General features: G+C 36.2%; 1 protein-coding gene across 6 annotated transcripts in view; it reads left to right on the forward strand.

Moving 5' to 3' along the window:
• Positions 1 to 20,627, forward strand: part of CBLB (Cbl proto-oncogene B) — a 242,330-nt gene that overhangs the window by 91,410 nt on the left and 130,293 nt on the right. For all 6 annotated transcript variants that reach the window (XM_060198429.1, XM_060198431.1, XM_060198428.1 and 3 more), the window contains one exon: positions 17,894 to 18,040. In XM_060198429.1, the coding sequence (XP_060054412.1) occupies positions 17,894 to 18,040 (147 nt within the window). The remainder of the gene's footprint in view (positions 1 to 17,893; positions 18,041 to 20,627) is intronic.

Here is a 20,627-nt window from a genome sequence, read left to right on the forward strand (position 1 = left end):
CTTTGAAATTTATTTTGTTCCCCTTTGGTGTTTTTCCTTTTTGTTCTTTTTCTCAATAGCAGGAACCTTTTTCTTTCTGTGTTCTTTTTCATTATTTATTGTGTTCCTTCTTACCACTGCTGGTTTTTTTTTTTTTTTTTAATTATAGGTTATCTTTATTTATTGGTTAGAGACAGCCAGAAATCAAGAGGGAGAGAAACACCTGAAGCCCTGCTTCACCACTCATGAAGCTTTCCCCTTGCAGGTGGAAACCGAGGGCTGGAAGCCAGGTCCTGGCGCATTGTAACCTGTGTGCCACCACCTGGTCCCGTACCACTATTCTGTATCTTTTTGATTCTGGCAAATTTATATATTTTTTCCTATGTAAATATATTATTTATTAGATCTTGAGATATTACCAACAAGTGATTACTCTGTAAATGTTATTTTATATTTCACCATTTCTTTTCTTTGAAATTATTATTATTTCTGGAGCCAGGTGGTAGTGCACCTGGTTGAGCACATATGTTACAATGCCTAAGGACCCAGGTTCAAGTCCCTCTTCCCTACCTGCAGGGGGAAAGCTTCATGTTTAGTGAAACAATCTCTCTGCAGGTGTTTCTCTGTCTTTCTCATCCCCTTCCTCTCGATGTCTTTTTCTTTCTTTTTTAAATTTTTATTATCTTTATTTATTTATTGGATAGAGACAGTCAGAAATTGAGAGGGAAGAGGGAAATAGACAGAAACCTGCAGCACTGCTTCACCACTTGCAAAACTCCCTCTGCAGGTGGGGGCCAAGGTTTTTGTGCCTTGGAACATGTGCACTAAACCAGGTGTGCCACCATCATCCCCCTCCATTTCTCTGTCTTCATTTAATAAATAAGTAAATAATAAGTAAAAAATAAAATGTAAAAAAATGATACTTATTTTAAAAGCATCTGGGTGCTGCTTGCTAGCTGGCCCTAATACCCTTCTATAGAGATCTATTGAATTCACTTCCTACTTTCTCTGAGTTACTGGCCTACATTAGCAAGCAATGCAAAACCAAAAGTATAAATGCCTCCTAATTGTATAGACTCTCCAAACACACAGACTCACTGGCTGCTAGGAGATTTTGCCATCCATACTACAGCTTTTCATTTGAAAACTCATATTTTCATAAACACATGTCACTCAAAATTATCAGTAACTAGAGAACAGGATGATAGTTCTTAGGTTACTGAAGAGGAAGTTTTCTTCCCCACCTCTGCTCTCAACCACTAACATCTGGTTCTGACTACAGATGGGGAAAATAAAGACTTAAAATTCTCATTCAGTTCATCCTGCTCTTACCTTCAATGTAATTTCAGATACATTTCTATTTTTATAAACTGTACGGTCAGATGTTTTTATGTGAATGACTTCTAATAGGAAATCTGAAATTTGTGTCTAATGTCTCTTTCTCAGTGTGATTATAACATATCACTTCAAAACTTCAAGTATCTGGATAGAGATAAATTTAATTATCCTGTAATGAAACAAGACTAGACCTTTGAAATTCATCTACTTATGGCATCTTATGTTTCCTTTCAATTTTATTATTTATTTATTTATTTATTTATTTATTTATTTATTTATTTTTTCCTCCAGGGTTATTGCTGGGCTCGGTGCCTGCACCATGAATCCGCCGCTCCTGGAGGTCATTTTTCCCCCTTTTTGTTGCCCTAGTTGTTACAGCCTCGTTGCGGTTATTATTGCCGTTGTTGACGTTGCTTTGTTGTTGGATAGGACAGAGAGAAATGGAGAGAGGAGGGGAAGACAGAGAGAGAGGGGAGAGAAAGATAGACACCTGCAGACCTGCTTCACCGCCCGTGAAGCGACTTCCCTGCAGGTGGGGAGCCGGGGGCTCGAACCGGGATCCTTACGCCGGTCCCTGCACTTTGCGCCACATGCCCTTAACCCACTGCGCCACCGCCTGACCCCCTTCAATTTTATTTTACCTTTACATTTACTTCTCAGCAGGTAAAATAAACATGGGAATTCAAACTCTGCCTTTATTTTTACAATTCTACTTGAAAATTTGTATTACTCCTTTACATTTTTGTTCAACAAAATAATTTGAGCAATTTTGAAAGAAATGTGTCTTGTAATTTGCTATGACCCCTAACGTACCTTAGCTTATCTCTTACAAAAAACTGTGTCTGTTTCTCGTAATGTGTGTCAGTGTCAAATTTGGAAGACTCAAAATGAAATGGTCTGGACTGCTCTTCATTTTTCACTTACACACAACTCATAATAAGCCCTTTTGGTGCTTATACCATTGTAATAGGCCTAAGAGAAGCCTTATTCTGATTTGGACATGTTAGTGAAAAGTACAGATCTTCTATTTTCCATTCTTTTGCTTTCTACTTTAATTTGTAAAGTCAGGAGATGACTACCTGAAAAGGATGGATATCTAAAAAAGTTAGTGCTGATATAATGCCTGAATTTATAAATTACAAATACATGCCAATTTTAGCTATGTTCTCTTGCATATTTAATTCAGAATCTGAAATTGTTTTATTGGAAAATTAATCTTTTACTGAAATGCTTGAGTTCTATGTTAGTTGGATTAATTCTTTTTTGTTTTGTTTATTTTGTTTACTGGGAGATAGATGGTTTACAGTATGGTTGTTGGCACATGGGTACAATTTCTCAGCCCATCAAGATAGGTAACTGTAAAGCACTCTCACCCTCAAGTTAGCTTCATTAATGTGTAGCTTGGTTAATTGTACCCTTGATATATTGCTGTGAACTGGCCTCTCAAAGCATGCAGGGCCTGCTGATATGTTCTACTGAGACAGTCTCCTACTGCTATTCACTTCCCTTCTCTCAGGTGCCAGAATATAACAGCATCTCACCCTTGGGATTCTGCACGTTTCAAATTTCCATGCTCTCTGGCCTTGTTACAGCAGTGGTATTGCATCCATCATTCTACCATAGGCCAAGATCTTTATCTTATTTATTTATTTATTTTTTTGCCTTCAGGGTTACCAATATAAGGCAGACATTATGAATCCATGGCTCTTGGAAGCCATTTATTTTTTCCCATTTTATTGGATAGAACAGAGCGAAATTGAGGGAGGAGGGGGAAATAAAGAAGGGAGGAGAGAAAGATAGACACCTACAGACTTGCTTCACCACTTGTGAAGTAGACCTCCTCCCCCCAGCAGGTGTGGAGCTGGAGGTGCGGGTCCTTATGCTTTGTACTATGTGCGCTTATCCCAGTGTGCTACCGCCCAGCCCCCGAAATCTTTATCTCTTTAATTTGAGGTTCTCATGATAAAATTAGTTAGCTAACCAAGGTTGATTGACATTTTCCAAGGATATTTAAGCTGATAGTAGGCTGGAAGACACTCACTGCCCTTTAATTTACTGAAAGCTATATAGTACTGAGAAAAGTTCATTCTCAGTGGGGAAAGCAACTTACTGATATTTGGAAGAAATATTTCTCAGCTGGCACGTCTTAAATACCCAAACCCACTCCTTCAGCCTGTAAGTCTTCCCTCAAATGCATGATTTTTCTTCAGGACAGAGCCTAACTTAACAGATTATTTCAATTTAGGAATCTTGGAAGTTAATGGTGATTGAGGGAAATTATTAAAATGAAAACTAATTCATTCCTTTCTCAAACTGCCACTCTTGCACTGAACTTGTGATCTGTGGTCTACTTCGAGAATTCTATTTTCTGTAGTAGAAGGGAGGCCCTTCTCTGACCTCTCTTGCCTCTGATAATGCATTAGCCAATCTGAGGAATTTGGTTCTCTCAGAATAGAGATGTGGGAGTGAACCAGAGTGTGATGATGAGGTTTATCAGTCTGATGTTGATATTTACAAATATGAAAAGTACAGACTGTTCTAGGATGGGGCCATCAAGGACTTGGGGTGAGTTCTTTAGGATTATTGAGCAAGAGGGATGACAGATGAAAGAAAGCTTCATGAGATCTGTTCAGAAAAAGAAGCTAAATCAATCTAAATAGATGATTGTCCAGCCAAGAAGCAATCACTGACTCCTGGTACTGTAGATGTGAGAGTGACTGACAGATAAATTGTTTGGTACACCAGAGTTGAATATTCACACAAATCTTTAATTAGGTAATGGGATCTTGAGACTGTTCTTCGATGCATTTTTATCTAGAGACAAAGCAAGAAAAGTAGGTTTATGGAGGTTCCTATTAAAGAAGTGCTCTCCAGAAGTTAATACACGTTGGACTAATCAGCACAGTTTCTGACTCAGCACTCTAGGCATGAGACTTTGCATTTTTAACAAACTGAGGAGATATTTGTTCTGCTCCAGAAAGAAAGAGATAAAGGAAGAAAGGCAAGAAAGAAAAAGAAAGGGAAATACTATTTACAGCGAAGACATAGTGTGTGTGTGCATGTATACATGTACTTATTCCCTGTGAGATATGATATAAGCTTACTATAGGAAAAGGCGATAAATATGATTAATATTACTAATAAGATTCAAATTAAATCCATATCTCAACATACTGGCAATTCACTACAACCAGAAACCAGATAATAGGTTACACTATTTGCAGACATATGCCAAGCAGATGTCTGAGAAACAGGTTTTTGTAATACAGTTTGACAGGATATAGATAAGATACCATAAGACTTAGTGGAAAAATGTATTGCTTAACTATAGCTCATTTCAGAATAAAACAAACAAACAAAAACCTCAAATGACAGTGCATTCAGGGAAATCAAATGAATTTCTCTTTTTTAAACTTTTGAGATATTTTTCCCTTCCACAGGACAGTACTGGGTACTTTTTTTTTTTTTTTTTTTTCATTAGATAGAACAGATAGACATTGAGAGGGGGGAGAAAAGAGGGTAGAGAAGGTGAGAGGGAGGGAGACTTGTTGACCTGGTTTATCACTCCTGAAGCTTCCCCTGCTACAGGTGGGGAGTGGGACTCAAACCTTGCTTCTCACTCATGGTAATATGTGTGCTTAACTGGGCATGCAGTCACTGCATGGCCTGTAAAGATGCATTCATTTCTTTACACACTAAATACTTACATGCTGAGCCATTTTTACAAGTGAAGGAGTTACTGTGATATTTTGGAATGGAAATACATCTTTTCTGATGTACATTAATAATGTGCTCTCAACCCCCTGGATGCAATCCTCCTTAATAGAAAGAATCTTTGTTGAATATGTAGGTCTTTGCAACCTTGAAATTAGCCTGGTTAGATGGCTAGCCTGAGCTGGTAAAATGACCACACTGCAGGAATGAGGCTGTGTAACATCTATGATATAGGCTTGTCCTCCTATCCGCCTTTTATCTGAATTTTATCACGTTGAACCCTGAAGTTGATTATATTGCCAGATTGATTTACAGCCACCGACCTTTGTTTGCTAGGTTTGTTCCTGTTACCTGGCAAGTTTGCCTTTCTCATGCCTCTCTTTTAAATTTTTATTTTGATAGGACAAAGAGAAATTGGGAGATAGAAAGAGAGAAAGATACCTGCAGCACTGCCTCACCATTCATGAAGCTTCCACCCTACCGGTGGGCACTGGGTCCTTAAATATTGTAACATGTGCTTTACCTGGTACCCCGCTGTCTGTCACCTCTTATGCTTCTTTTTCTTTAACCCTTTTAAAAGGCACACAGACTTGCATACTTTCTCCCTTTAATTTGTGTGTTCTGTAAGTACCCTGAATCTGCTTCAGCTGTGTCATTACACTGTATTGCAGTGGTGTATTTTTATACTTAATGACCCTCTAAGACTATAAACTCCCTTGGGGTGGAGAGGAAACTATTTTTTACCTTAGCCTCCTCGTTACCTAGTACAGAGGTAGTCATAACTGAACCTTGAAAAATATTTGAGTGCATAGACTCTTCTTGGGAATCAGAAATACTATGCATATGAAATTATTCTGAAAAATAGGGAGACCTGGCCTTTGTACAAGTAAAAGTAAGCTAGACCTTTCGAGAATCAGTGAGATGCATCCCAAGATGACATAAAACGAAAAGATTAACTGGTCTGCCTTTGAAGTCTTATCTAGATTATTTGTACTTTTTCTTCCTCCCCTAATACGTAATTTGTTAAGAACTACTTGATTAAACAGGAAATAACCAGGATGTAAAGGTTTCATAAATTAATGTAAAACCTTTCCATTATTAGAATGTTTTAGTAAAATACTAAAAATGATTACCTATTAACATTACAAACCAATATTGGTTTTCTTATTTCTATTTAGTTTTAAATGGTAAATATTTCCCAGAAGGAGATAATGATCAAGTCTTACGGATACTATAAAGTACGTCCTCCATGTCGCAGATATGGCACTGTATCTATGTAATAAAAAAGCATTTACATGGGTAGGTAGGTAAAATGATCTCTTCAGCAGTATTTTAAAATGTCTTCTTAAAATTATAGTAATGGTATGTACAACTTGGAGTCAGAAGATTGATGCTAAAAATTAGTATGTGTGCTTTAGTGTTGATAAAAGGTATTAATAGTGCTTGACTTTTAAATAGATACCTGTGTGAACAGCACTAGACAAATCTAGACATATGTCAAACCTAGTTATGCTAACCATTTCAGAAATTCTGCAGTTTAAATGGCAGTTCAATTAACAGACTGCAACACAGCCTACATAAACATGCTGGGTTTTTTTTTCTTCCATTTGTGTCCATATAATGTTAATAACATGAGTGTCTCTACCTTTGACAAGCATTTAAGGCCTGTAGAAATTGTCAGTATAAGTCAGTGGATTAGGTTAGTGGTATTTTCACAGTTGAGTGCATGTTATAGTTATCTAAATAAACATTTTGGGAGTTAACTGAAGTCAGTTCCTTTTGACCTAAATCTGTGTTAGCCACTTTCCAGTTAGTGTAGCCCAGATTCCTTCTAAGAACCTCTCTTAATTGCTTTGTTTTATTATCAATGAAAATGATGGAGTGTATAATTTGTAATGTGGAAAAATAGTTTAATAGGAATACAACTCTAATTTTATTTTTAAAATTAATTTTATATTTTATTTATTCATTTATTGGATATAAATAGAGAGAAATTGAATGGGTAGGGGAGATAGAGAGAAAGAGACACCTTAGCACTGCTTTACCACTAATGAAGCTTCCTCCCTGCAGCGGGAGACCAGCCTGGGTCCTTGCGCATGATCTTGTGTACACTTAACAAGGTGCGCGTCTGCCTAGCCTCCCTAGCAATGCAACTTTTACATAATGTAGTTTACTCTTTATTCACACTGAAAAAGTAAAGAAGGTCCTCGTCTTTTAATTGCTAGTGTTAATGACTGTAGGTTTGTGGAGCCTACTGTATTAGTCAGCATTTAGCAGATATTTGTATGTGTCCGTTTTCTAAGAGAACTACTGTGTATCAGCCAACCACAAAATATGGCCGCTTAATTCAACAAGATTCATTATTTGTTGTGGCTTTTATCTCTGTGCTTCATGTTGTGTTGACAGAGGTTTAGTTGGATCCGTGGTCTCAGTTACATGCCTAAGCATTTGTTGTTGTTGTGCCATTAGAGGATCCTGTGTCGTCATCTCATGACGGATTGGCGTCCCTCACTCCATGGTGGCTAAATTCTGAGAGCATGTTCCAATATGTAGGAAAGAGAAACCTCAGGGCTCTTAAGTCCTATCCTCAAAATTTATGGAACCTCATTTTCACCACATTCTGTTGTTGATCAAGGCAGAGCCCATTTAAGCACAGGTAGGAGGAGACAGGATAGAAACTTTATTATGAGAAGAGTGGGGCAGGGGAAGCCACCTGTAGTTTCTCATAAATCATGGGAAATAAAAGGTATACAAATTTGTATTTTTAGAGAGAAAATGAAGGATTTTGTATTCGGTGTCATTTAATTGTGAAGTGGTTAGCACTCCAGTTAGGTAAAGTTGACTCTAAAACTGGAGCTTTCAAACTATTGTAGCATTCTACCTTCAGGGTGTTTGGCCTGTAGGCAGATTAGTATATTTACCTTTTAGTCTTTGTATTCAAAATCAGTATCTGAGGGTAGTTTTATTGATGTGGGGGCTAGTCTCTGTGCAATCAGGTGAAGAAGTGAAGGGACTTCATTCATATTATTGATAAGATTATCATGAGGTAAATCTAGCAGTCACTCTGAATTTATATTTCTAAGAAATCGAGACAAAAGTTAAAATTCTTAGACCTCACATTATCCTAGGCCTACAATATGTATATTAGCACATTTCCTTACAAAGAACAAATAAATCAACTTTTTATTTATTTATAAGATTTTTGTCTTTTTAAAAAATTATCTTTATTTATTTATTGGATAGAGACAGTCAGAAATCAAGGGGGGAGGGGGCGATCAAGAGGGAGAGAGACAGATACCTGCAGCACTGCTTTACCACTTGCAAAGCTTTCCCCCTGCAGGTGGAGACTGGGGGCTCGAACTCAGGTCCTTGAGCATTGTAACATGTGTGCTCAACCAGATGCACCACCCACCCAGCCCCTAAAATCGACTTAAAAAAAAAAAAACTTTATTGGGGGATTAATGTTTTACATTCAACAGTAAATACAATAGTTTGTACATGCAAAACATTTCTCAGTTTTCCACATAACAATACAACCCCCACTAGGTCCTCTCATCCTTTTTGGACCTGTATTCATTTCAGGTTCTACTTGTGTTTTCTCTTCTGATCTTGTTTTTCAACTTCTACCTGAGAGTGAGATCATCTCATATTCATCCTTCTGTTTCTGACTTATTTCACTTAACATGATTTCTTCAAGCTCCATAAAAACAACTTTTAGAGCCATACATTTTCCAAGGGAGGGTACTGCTCCATTTGTCTACATTTATCATATGGTTTTAATATCCTAGTGTTTACTATTCATTAACATGGAACACCAACCTTTTAAATTGCCTTTTTTGTTGTTGTTGTTGTTATTTCTGTTGCTTTTTGGTTTTGTTCTGAGAGCCCCTGATTTTCAAGGATTTGTCTTTGTTTAAATAAAGTAAATAAATGTCAAAGGCCTAAGAGGTAGATGCCTGTTAAAGAACAAAATAAAAATCAAGAATTCCAAATATACTAATGAATTTTTATACTTAGGATAATTTTTATTTGCTGTGTAAGATTTTTATATCCTGATTTTAGTTAGAATTTCTGCAGTTTCTGACTGAAATATAATGAGGAAAGTCTGTCAATTGAGAATGTTATTATACTTAATTTATTAATTGCAGCTTGTGAAATAGACATAACTTTTGCACAAAATATATAGGCTTATAGCAGCTGAGCTATCTAGTCACCTCCTAGTAGCTTGAATAAAAGTTATTAGAGTTTTATGAAATGTTAATGGGCTCTCAGAACTTTGCATGAAAATCATTTCACTTTATAGAAGAAAAAGCTTTGGATGAGAGATTTCAATTCTTGTTCATATAACAGCTGTGTTGAGATGATGATGGTGATGATGATTACTATTATTATTGGATAGAGACAGAGAAATTGAGAGGGAAGGAGTACATAGAAAGAAAGAGGGAAAGAAAGAAAGAAAGGAGGAAGGAAGGAAGGAAAGAAAGAAAGACACTTTCAGCACTATTGCAGTATTCACGAAGTTTTCTTCCAGGTGTACTCAACTAGAATCTATATTGATGCCTAATAAATTTATATTAGAGGAGGAAAAGGAAGATGGGGAGGAGTAGGTGGTAGCACAGAGAAGTGGTGTGAGAAATGGGAGAGAGATAGTTTAGTCTCATAACTTGCAGAAATTCTTAAAGAACCTATTTTAGGAGAACACTTATTATATATACTGAGTAAAAATACAGCAAAACATATCTATCCTTAAAGTGTGAAATGTGATAAAATATAAACAATGGACTATGGAATGTGACAAGTAAAAGACTTTTTAAAAACTTATCATAAGAAGCAGTAAATACTGATTATCATAGGTCAGCATGCTAATTCACTATAATTTTTCTTATCTTTTTATGATGGTCTCTTGGGAATCACAGAAAGTGAATCTAGATTTAAAGAAAAATATTTATTGCCTCAAGGTCACATTTATTTTGTTCATTGATGTGACTCTTCTTTTTTCAGATTACCCCATCATAGAAGTATAGTTTAAACTTCTAATGTTACTTTTCTTTTGAGAAAGAACATAACAGAGAAATTCCACCTAAGAGAACAAATTGCTTGTATATGAAGCCTAATCACATAGCTGACTTTCTATTTACAGACTTTTTATTCTATTTTGTTTTAAAAACAATTGTGGGGGGGTGGAAATTTTATTTTTTTTCATATAATAGACTGGACTACATTTTTAAGATTTTATAAAAGGAGTTAATGACAGATTAGGTTTGATCAAAAGACCAGTACTCAATATGAAACAGTTTTCTTTACTGCAGTAGATATTGCTAAGCATTTTTAATCAGATGAAAGTGATCATATCTTGCAGTGGTGGACTCTCATAGTAAATGTCCCATATAAACTGTTGAAGTCATCAAAGGGATATTGTTTATGTGAGATTTCCTTAAAGTTAAAATAATGGGCTCAAATTATTTGGGAAGCTTTACTGAATGTTTTGAGAGAAGGTTTACTGCAGATTTTTTTTCTTCATGCAGTCTGCTTTCATAATCCTGGGAGTTCTCAAAATCCACATGAATCACCCAGTCAGCCTTGGAGTTAAATAATCTTTAACCCAATTCATCTTCACTTTACTGATCCTATTGACTTCTTTATTGGGCCACATTCTGGTCAGAATTATATGACTGGATAGTGCAAGCTTCCCCTCCTCCACCACTGGTTATCCCTAGTTTTAGACATGTTAGCAGCTTTATTTCTACCTCATTATAGATAACATTCTTTTAGATATCTCTAAACCCTGTAGACTAGTTTACCTTTCTATCATCAGTGACTGCCCCATCTAACTTTATAGTAGACGATCAAGATTCGTAGACTCATATATGAATGAGTCAAATAAGTGTCCACTGTTTGCCATGAAATTATGAAAGCTCACTAGGACAAATGATAATATTAAAGAATGATTCCTCCTTCCCCCAAGAGTAATGCTCTGGTTTATAGTGGTATGGGGGATTAAATCTGGGACCTTAGAGCCTCAAGCATGAGAAGCTTTTTGTGTAACCATTATGTTATTTCCCCTGCCCTAAAGAGAGAATGACTTCTACCTTATGACCATTGCCAAACAGTGGTAACTGTGCTAAGTATAGTAGTAATAGATAAGGAAAAGAGATTTGATGCTTTTATTTATTCTTTTAAACAAAAGTGTTAGGTGAAATTTATAAGTAACTCTTACTGAACATTTTTTTAAATTAGATGTATAAAGCTTTCACCTATATGCCTCATTTACTGCTAACAACCTTGTGAGATAGGCCAGGAAAACTGATTGAGAGAGAGGTTAAGCAGCCAAATGTCAGGAAATAGCTCAACTGTTGAACACTGGAACTGCAAACCTGGGATTCCAGGTTTAATCCCTAGTATTGCCATATGCCAGAGCTAAGCAGTATTCTGTTCTCTCCTGTTTCATAAAATAAGTCAACTACATCTTTAAAAGGGGGGGGGGGAGGGGGAGAGGGAGAAAGGGAGAGGGGGAGAGAGAGAGAGAGAGAAAGAGAGAGAGAGAGAGAAAGAATATAAAAGACTAACAGAAGAGTGGGGACATGGCACAATACTGTCAAACTTAATAGTCAAACTCTTTAGTATAGGGCAGTAGAGAATTTTGCTCCAGTAGCATTTCAGTATCTCCTGGGAACTTGTCAACTATTAGAACACAACAGTTCTATTTCATGTTTTATTTAAGATATTTGTAAATTGTTTACTAAAACTTATTTCAGCAAACAAAATATTTTACAAAAATAGCACCCATTTTTTTGACTAATAAACTTACTGCTCTTACTAAATCTTTCAATTCAGAACACATTCAAGAGTTTACTATAGAGAGATCCAAGGATGTCCAGGGCTCATTTTTGTACTTGTAATTTTTAGGTTTAATCTCCTTGGTTACATTATTCGTGTATGATGTATTCTTTAACAAAAGAATAGGACCTTCTTTCATACAGCTGGAACTGGGTTTGCTAAATTCTTTTTTGTGTAAGCAATTTGTTAGAAACTTTGAGTAGTATGAAACATTTACCTAATGCTGTGTTTCATGTTAAATTGTTTCTAAGCACACTCTTGAATTCTCTTACTCCTTGAAACAGACTGTAACTCATTACAGATATCTGCGTGCGTGCATGTGTGCGTGCGTGATTAGTAATCCCTTTGTGCATTTTGAAAACTTTAAAGCTTTTGGGTAGGGTGAATAATAGGTCTCAGGGCTCATCTATAATAACATTCTCTATTTTCAAAAGGGAGAAATGAAAGTCAAGGTTTACATTAGCCTAATCTTACTTTCTTTGGTAACCAAAATGTTTCCAAGGTCAAAATCTGTATCAAGTAATTCTCAGCCCATCATAGAGGGCTCTATATCAGGAATGCAGCGAATGGAAATTGCTCTTTAACTGGACATAAGTTTCACTTTAAATGCCACCGTTTTTATTCTTTGTCTTTTTTATGCTGAATTTTTCTCATCTTGAAAAGATTAAAATAAACCTCTTCTAGCTTTTAAATGCAAGAATGAAATTATTGATAGTTTTTAGATAAAAAATAGTCTTCCATTTCTCCTCCCAGAAGCGGTATATTCTCACAAACTTGGGGCAGTACTGATATAAAGTATTCTTTAAATGTTTCAATAGCTCAGCATTTAAAGCTTTTCAAAAATATCCTCCTTGTTTAAAGACATACATGTTTCTTAAATGGAAGAAAGTGCATCTAATCATTATATTTTTGGGTATCTCAGAATTTAAGGAGTGCTGTTTATTAATCAAATCTTGTTATTTTAAATTCATTTTTGTATTTGACTTACCTAGCCAAGATACATATAGCTGAATTGTCTCTACCAATTATAAGAGTCTATTCATGTATTTTTCTCCAATAGTATATGACAAAATTGATGAGTGGAATTTCATCGTTCTGCATCAAATTTGTGTCTCCTTACGTTGTATATAGCCACCTTAAGCTAAGGTTTATTTATTTATTGATTTATACTTTTAAACATTTTTTATTATCTTTATTTATTTATTGGATAGAGACAGCCAGAAATAGAGAGCGAAGGGGTAATAGAGAGGGAGAGAGAAAGGGAGACACCCGCAGCCCTGCTTCACCACTTGTGAAGCTTTTCCCCAACAGGTGGGGACTGGGGACTCAAACCTGGGTCCTTGTGCAGCACTGTAATATGTGCACTCAACCAGGTATGCCACTACCCAGCCCCCTGCTAAGATTTATTTATAAGCATGGAAGCTCCATTATTCCAACAGTTAATGTTAACTCACTTTGACTCAGTCTCACATCATATACAGTAATGTAGTGTGACTTTTGGAGAAATTGATTCATATTTTTAAAAAGAAATAAATATTGGGTGACCTAACCCAGAATAAAAAGAGGTATATTGCTTCTTAAACAATGTTCTTGATATTGCTACTTGCTGAGGCATATCTTACACTTTTCTTTAATGATTTTATTGGGTGGCTAGTAGTTTACAGTACAGTTACTGACACATGGGTAAAAGCTCTCATCTCACCATGATAGGTATCTACAAAACATTCTCATCCCCAACTGACCTCCTTTCCCATCTTCGTAATGTACCTTTTTTTCTCCTCCCATTCTCTCCTGCATTGATGCCTCGTTTTCTCCTATTCCCTTTGTCAAGGTTCTTTTTACTAACATCTGGAAGCTTTTTTTTTTTCCTCCAGGGTTATATCTGGGGATCCATACCTACAATATGAATTCACTGCTCCTAGCAACCATTTTTTCCACTTTCTTTTATTGGAGAGGACAGACAAATTGAGAGAGGAGGGAGAAGATAGAGGGAGAGAGAAAGGTAGCCATCTGAAGACCTGCTTCACTGCTTGTGAAGCGAGCCCTCTCCAGGTGGGGAGCCAGGTTCTCAAACCCGGATCCTTGCGTGGGTCCTTGAGCTTCGCAAAGCTATATATTTTTAAATGAATAAAATACTTTCATTCCATAACCTTATAAGCAAAATTTCACACTAAATAGCTTTAAAAATTGCCCAACTTTTCAGTTAGTGGGAAGATGTGTACTAGCAGTCAAAATAAAATATCTTGTATGTGGAAGAAAGTTTTGCAAATTTTTCATGTCAAAGTGACAGTTTATGTATAAGGAGAATGAGTCTTTCTGTAAATTTTCATGTAAAAGTGACGTTTTATGTATAAGAAGAATGAGTCTTCTTTCTGTGGACAAACTTTTTTTTTTTTTTTTTTAGTTATTTGGGGGTAGGGATATTTCAATGATAAAATACATATTTCTGGTTAGTAAGTATCAAAGCCAGTCCATCAGTCACCTCACTGGAGGAAAATTGGCACCATGTCATCTTTCCCTATTTCCCTTAGTCTCTATTTCTTCCCTTTCTCTCTTTCCCTTTCTCTCTTTTTCTATCTAAACAAGTTGGCTCAGAGCATATCATGGTGATGATAAAAGTAATAGAAAATAAAAATGAACTTTATTTTACTTTTTTGTTGCCTTTTTATTGTTATAGTTATTGTTGTCATTGATGTCATTGTTGTTGGATAGGACAGAGAGAAATGGAGGCAGGAGGGGAAGACAGAGAGGGGGAAGAGAAAGATAGACACCTGCAGACCTGCTTCACCACCTGTGAAGAGACACCCCTGCAGGTGGGGAACCGGGGGCTCGAACCAGGATCCTTATGCCTGTCCTTAGGCTTTGTGCCACATGCATTTAACCCGCTGCGCTACTGCTCGACTTCCTATTTTACTTTTAAAATAGATTATGAAAGAGATTAAGAGGAGAGAAAGGACCACAGCACTGTTCAGCTGTGCTTTTACTTTTTGCGAACCTGTAGTCTTTGGAACCTCATGCACAAAAATTGATGTTCTGATGCACTGAGCTATTTTTCTAGAATAAATCAGCCTGGGAGGTAACTAAAAGTTGAGTATAGAATTTTTATGCATGAAGACCCAGACTGGATCCTGGCGCCTGTATATGCTTAACCAATCAGTGCTCTAACCTCTCTCCTGTTAAGTAAGCACATAAAATATTCAATAATGATATTGAATTTTAAGTACAACATGTCATGCTTGTTTATGGAAAGAGGTAAAAATGTTTTGATCCACGAACTAGAAAATGGAATTTATACTTTGTAATTAAACAGTGACTTGTTGTATAAGAACTAGTTATTACTAGAGCTTCTAGACTATGCATTATAAAGATAAAATGTTAATATATTCGCTAAAGTTGAGTTTCTATATAACCAGTAGATCAGACATCAAAGGTAATCTTTGACTTTGTGGTTCAAATGTTAGATCTAGCAAGTACAAAACATTTGGATATGATTAAAGAACAAAGACACAAGGGAGTAGAAAGCAACCAGTTAAGTAAATAAGGAACAGTTGGTTTACCCTAATTATATCCATCTTAATTTTTCTTTTTCTTTTGTACATATCAGTTGGAATGTTGGTAGGAAATGAACCCTTTAGCCTAATTATATATGTAAATTTCTTGTAGGTTTTTTCTCTCTCTTTTCTTTTTTTGCCTTCAGGGTTATCACTGGGGCTTGGTGCCTGCACCATGGATTCCACTGCTCCTAGAGACCATTTTCCCCCCTTTGTTGCCCTTGTTGTTTATCATTGTTGTTGTTGTTATTGTTGTCATTGCTGTCGTTATTGGATAGGACAAAGAGAAATTGAAAGAGGAGGGGAATATAGAGAGGGGAAGAGAAAGACACCTGCAGACCTGCTTCACTGTCCTGTGCGCTTAACCAGCTGTGCTACTGCCCAGCCCCCTCTTGCAGATTTTCTAAAGTAACGTTTTGATTTTCCTTAAACTCAGACTTCAAGTCATTTGCCATTTGTATTTGTCCTTTCTTTTGATACAGTTAACATCTTACAAGTGGCATTATCTTTATTTACAAAAATAAAAAAATTAAAAGGAATATAGAATGAAGGTACTCATGATTAAATAAAAAAAGAAAAATTAACATCTCAAGAAATTGTATATGTTAGAAACCCAAAAACTTATTATTTACGAGAAAATGCAAAACAGAGATCAGAACTTAGGCCTTATACAGAATTTGGTTCTCAGCGTTGAGAAAAATTACAGAATCATTATGAATTTTTAATATTTATTTATTTATTGGATATAGACGGAAATCTAGAGGGAAGGGATAGAGGAGAGAGACAGAGAGACTCCTGCAGCACTGCTTCACCACTTCTGAAGCTTTTCCCCCTGCAGGTCAGGACCAGGGGCATATTTAACATGTGCAATCAACCAGGTGCACCAACACCTGGCTCCTACTGTATTCCTTTTATATAGGAAATGGTAAATATTTTAGAAAAAGTAGTCTTTTGCTTGCTACTTGAAGGCTATTAAATTCAGCTATAGGAGTACAAATGAGGCAAAGAACCATCCATGTCTTTCAGTGTCAAAAGCCTGTTGAAATATATGTTTCATAATCATTGCAGATTTGATTGCTTTGTTAAATTAATTGTCCTCAGTATTTACTTTCAAGCCTAATGCAATAAATAGTCTTTGTCTTCCACCACCCCTTACTCCACACCCAAGAGCACCTGACCTTTCAAAATGAAAAAGAGAAATGACATACCCACTGACTTATGACGATTTGGGTTAGAGAGATTTATAAACAAGATTAGTTCAAACTCGGAAAGCTTGTTTGTATTTTGATCGCTTCTTCAATATCTAAGCACTGTCAGTTGTTGTCTAATTAATGAAAGCATAATATTATAAATGTGAAATGATAGTAATACTTTGAAGTATGACTCATGTCAGAATTCCCAGGACTTAACATGGTTATTAAAATAATGACACCTGCTTTTCCCTCTGTTACAAATAATGTTTACAATATGGTAACATGTTCATCTTGAAACAGAGCTTTGTTCATGTCTTATCATTTTAATCTATTTTGGTTTCCAGTTCCATATAGCAGTAGCTTATATGGGGTGAGGGGAGGAGTGTTAGAACTGTTCCGAACTTGTTAAAGAAGCTTATCTGGGACTTGTCATTAATAACTGACAACTCATTAGGGATGGCAAATATATTTGACCAAAATTTGGTTATTTGTTGCATTTGTCTTGTCCCAAGCAAATATTCTTATTCAAACTCCTGCTGTTTCCTTCATTAATCTTCTGCACCTTGCTCGTCACATTATACACCGAGGTTCTGTCAGTAGCTCTGACTACCCAGAGTATCTCCTTCTACCCTTCTTCCCTGTCTCACCCCAGGCCTTTTTTTTTTTTTTTTTTTTTTTTTTTGTCAAATAGCTACATATCATCCTAGATGCTCCTTTTAGTTCTCCCCTTTCTTGACTTCTCCAGGTAGAAATAATTATATTTGTCTCCGGTTATGTTTAGCATTTATATATTTAATCATGATTTTTACATATCCTCTTGGCATTAATAAGCTCATGTAGTTCATCTTGGTTGTATTTATTTTAAATAAACATATAGGTAAATAAAAAGATGAAAACCTGTAAAATGTGCAGTTGAAATTATTTCTCTATTTCTTTATTTGTATATTTATTTAGTACAGAGACAAAGAAATTGTGAAAGGAGATAGAGAAGGAGAGAGGGGACACAGCACTGCTGAACTGCTTATGAAGCTTCCTCCCTGCAGGGGGCTTGAACTCAAGTTCTTGAGCGTGGTAACATGCGTGTTCTACTGGTGTCACCACAAAGTCCCCAAATGTGCAGTTTTTATGGACATTATTTTTAGGGTTATTGGTTAATTGTGACCAATTACCAAAATGTCGATTGGTGATGTGCATGATTTTATTTTTTCATAATATATATATTCTCATTAAAATACACACACATTTTTTTTCTCTTAATCTTCCCCCTTTGTCTCTTTACAGAAGAAATCTCACAAAGCTATCCCTAATCTTCAGTCACATGCTGGCAGAAATCAAAGCAATCTTTCCCAATGGCCAATTCCAGGGAGATAACTTTCGTATCACAAAAGCAGATGCTGCTGAATTCTGGAGAAAGTTTTTTGGAGACAAGTAAGTAAAAATCATTTTTAATTTGGATTGATCTTTGAATGACTGGCCCTGTTTTCACTTTTATATGGTATATGTATTACTTATGATATGGTATTTGGAAAAGGTACTGGAGTATTTTTGATGTGTTTTCCCTGTTTAAATATATACCTCAATAATTGAGTATTCTTGCTATAAAATAAATATCAATACATTTAATATCAATAAATACAACATTCAATTAATTATTAGTGATCATTCATTGAGTTTATTAGTTTCCTCTTAGAAGCATTTGTGGCTTGGCTATGACATACCACCTGGCTGAGTGCACACATTAACGCATATAAGGATCCAGGTTTGAGTCCCTCTCCATACCTGTGTGTGTGTGTGGGAGGGGAAGCTTCACAAGTGGTGAAGCAGTTCTGTAGGCATCTCTCTCTCTGTCTTTCTTTCCCTCTTTACCTCCCCCTTCCATATTTAATTTCTATCTAATAAAAAATAAAAGATGATAAGAAAAATGGCTGCTGAGAGCAGTGGATTCATACTGCTAGCATGAAACCCTAGCAGTAACCCTGGTGGCAATTACACACACACACACACACACACACACACACACACACACACACACACACACACACACACACACACACACTCACACACCACACTTATGTAAAATAGAATCTCCATACATGAAAGTATCCTGACATAAAATAAATTATCCTGTGACCTTTTGTATTCTTCTGAGGTTGGATAAATAATTAAACAAGCATGGAGCAGATTCATGAAGAAAAGTAAAGAGAAATTTATTAACAACCTGTGTATCTACTATATACATGAGAGAAACCCAGTAAATCTGTGTAAATCACCTTCATATTTAAATAGTGTAGCTAATGCAAAAAACTTTGGGAGGAATAAGGGAAGGTTAATTAAGAGCTTCCTGAAAGGGCTGAGAAGACAGTATACTGGTTATTCAAAAGACTTCCATGATAGAAGCTCTGAGGTCCCAGGTTCAATTCTCAGTACCACCATAAAGTAGAGCTGATCAGTGCTGTGGGGTCTCGGTCGGTTGGTCTCTCTCTCTCTCTCTCCATCTCCATATCTTTCATTAAAAATAAGCAAGTTTTTTTTTTAAAAGAAAGCCCCCCCCCCCAAAAAAAAGGGCACAGTAAAAGAAAGGTATGTGGATTTAAATTCCTATTTTCTTCACTTAGTATCTTGCCTAAGAAGAGCCATTATCTTTCAGAGGTAATCTCCATTCTGCCCTTAGGGTCCCTCCCATGGAATCAACATTGTTTCCAATGACATGCTTTGGGGAGTGGAAGGTTTTGGCTCTTCTACAGAAGCTAAGCAGTTTAACAGTTTAGTACATAAATTAAGATACAAAAGTACAACACGGGGCAGAAAAATACTATAAGTTGTTCTGCCACTTTTCAGAGAGAGGAGCATTGATTTAGGATTTTAGAGACTGCTTCTCAGAGAAGGAGACATTTAAGAAACCTCAAGTTGCCACCCCAGTTCAGGCTTACTGTTATTATTGCAGGAGGATATACCTGTATAAACAAGATGTAGAAGTGAGGATGATATTACCACAGTGTTGTATCATAAAAAAAAATGTTTGCCTCCAGCTGCTTCTTACCTAGACATAAACTCAGGTGAATTTGATAAATAATAAAAACCTAATGTCTGAAACCAACATTGGCTTACACAAATTTGTAAACGTTTTGTTAGAAAATTTTCTGTATGAGCATCAAGAGCTGAGTAGTTAAGCAAGCTACTACTTTCATAACCATTCCGCTTTGATGAGGGAGGAAGCCACCCACAAGATGCCATTGAATGTAGGCAGAAGCCCAGTTGAACATTAGGGGGAGTGATTAACTTAGGCTTGGGTTGCTTTCTTCTGTAGTTACCAGATGAAAAGATTAACTGATGAGATGAAATGTAATATATTGATATACACTTTGAGGTTTTAGTCCTGTGATGCTATTGAACTAAATATAACACTAGGCTTTACCCTTTTTTTTTTTATTTCTCTGAGAATTTTTCTGTTGTTATTTTGATGTTTCCTCCCTTTTATACAATATCACTATTTTCTGGTTTATGGTCTTGCCAGGGATTAACTATACCTGGGAGCCTCAGGCATGAAAGTCTTTTGTGCAAACATTATATTCCCAGGTTCAATCCCCCTCACCACCATAAGCCAGAGCTGAACAGTGCTCTGGTTAAAAAAAAAAAAAAAAAAAGGATAGAAAGCAGAACAAGTTATTTAATAATCAGGAACCTAAAGGCGAGAATACAGCTGAGATTCTCATTTTGGAATTGCTGTTTTTATCTATAGCTTCCTCCATGATTAGAATATACTAACACCAAGCAATGAAACATCTATGAAATACATATTTGTTGTTGTCACTGGGATTCATAGCTCCAAGTGGTGAGGAGTTGTGGTGTGGGGGGGTTAGGGGGGTAAGGTTCACCCTCATTTGAATTAGAATAGCAGTCAATAGTATGATAGTTAAATGTCTGTAATAGTCAGAAAGCAGAAATCAATTGCCCTGCTCTAGGAGTAAGAACTAAGCATCTTCTTGTAGCTCATATATGCACAGTAAAAACAGTG

The sequence above is a fragment of the Erinaceus europaeus genome, chromosome 9, assembly GCF_950295315.1.
Source record: "Erinaceus europaeus chromosome 9, mEriEur2.1, whole genome shotgun sequence".
NCBI classification, from domain to species: Eukaryota; Metazoa; Chordata; class Mammalia; order Eulipotyphla; family Erinaceidae; genus Erinaceus; species Erinaceus europaeus.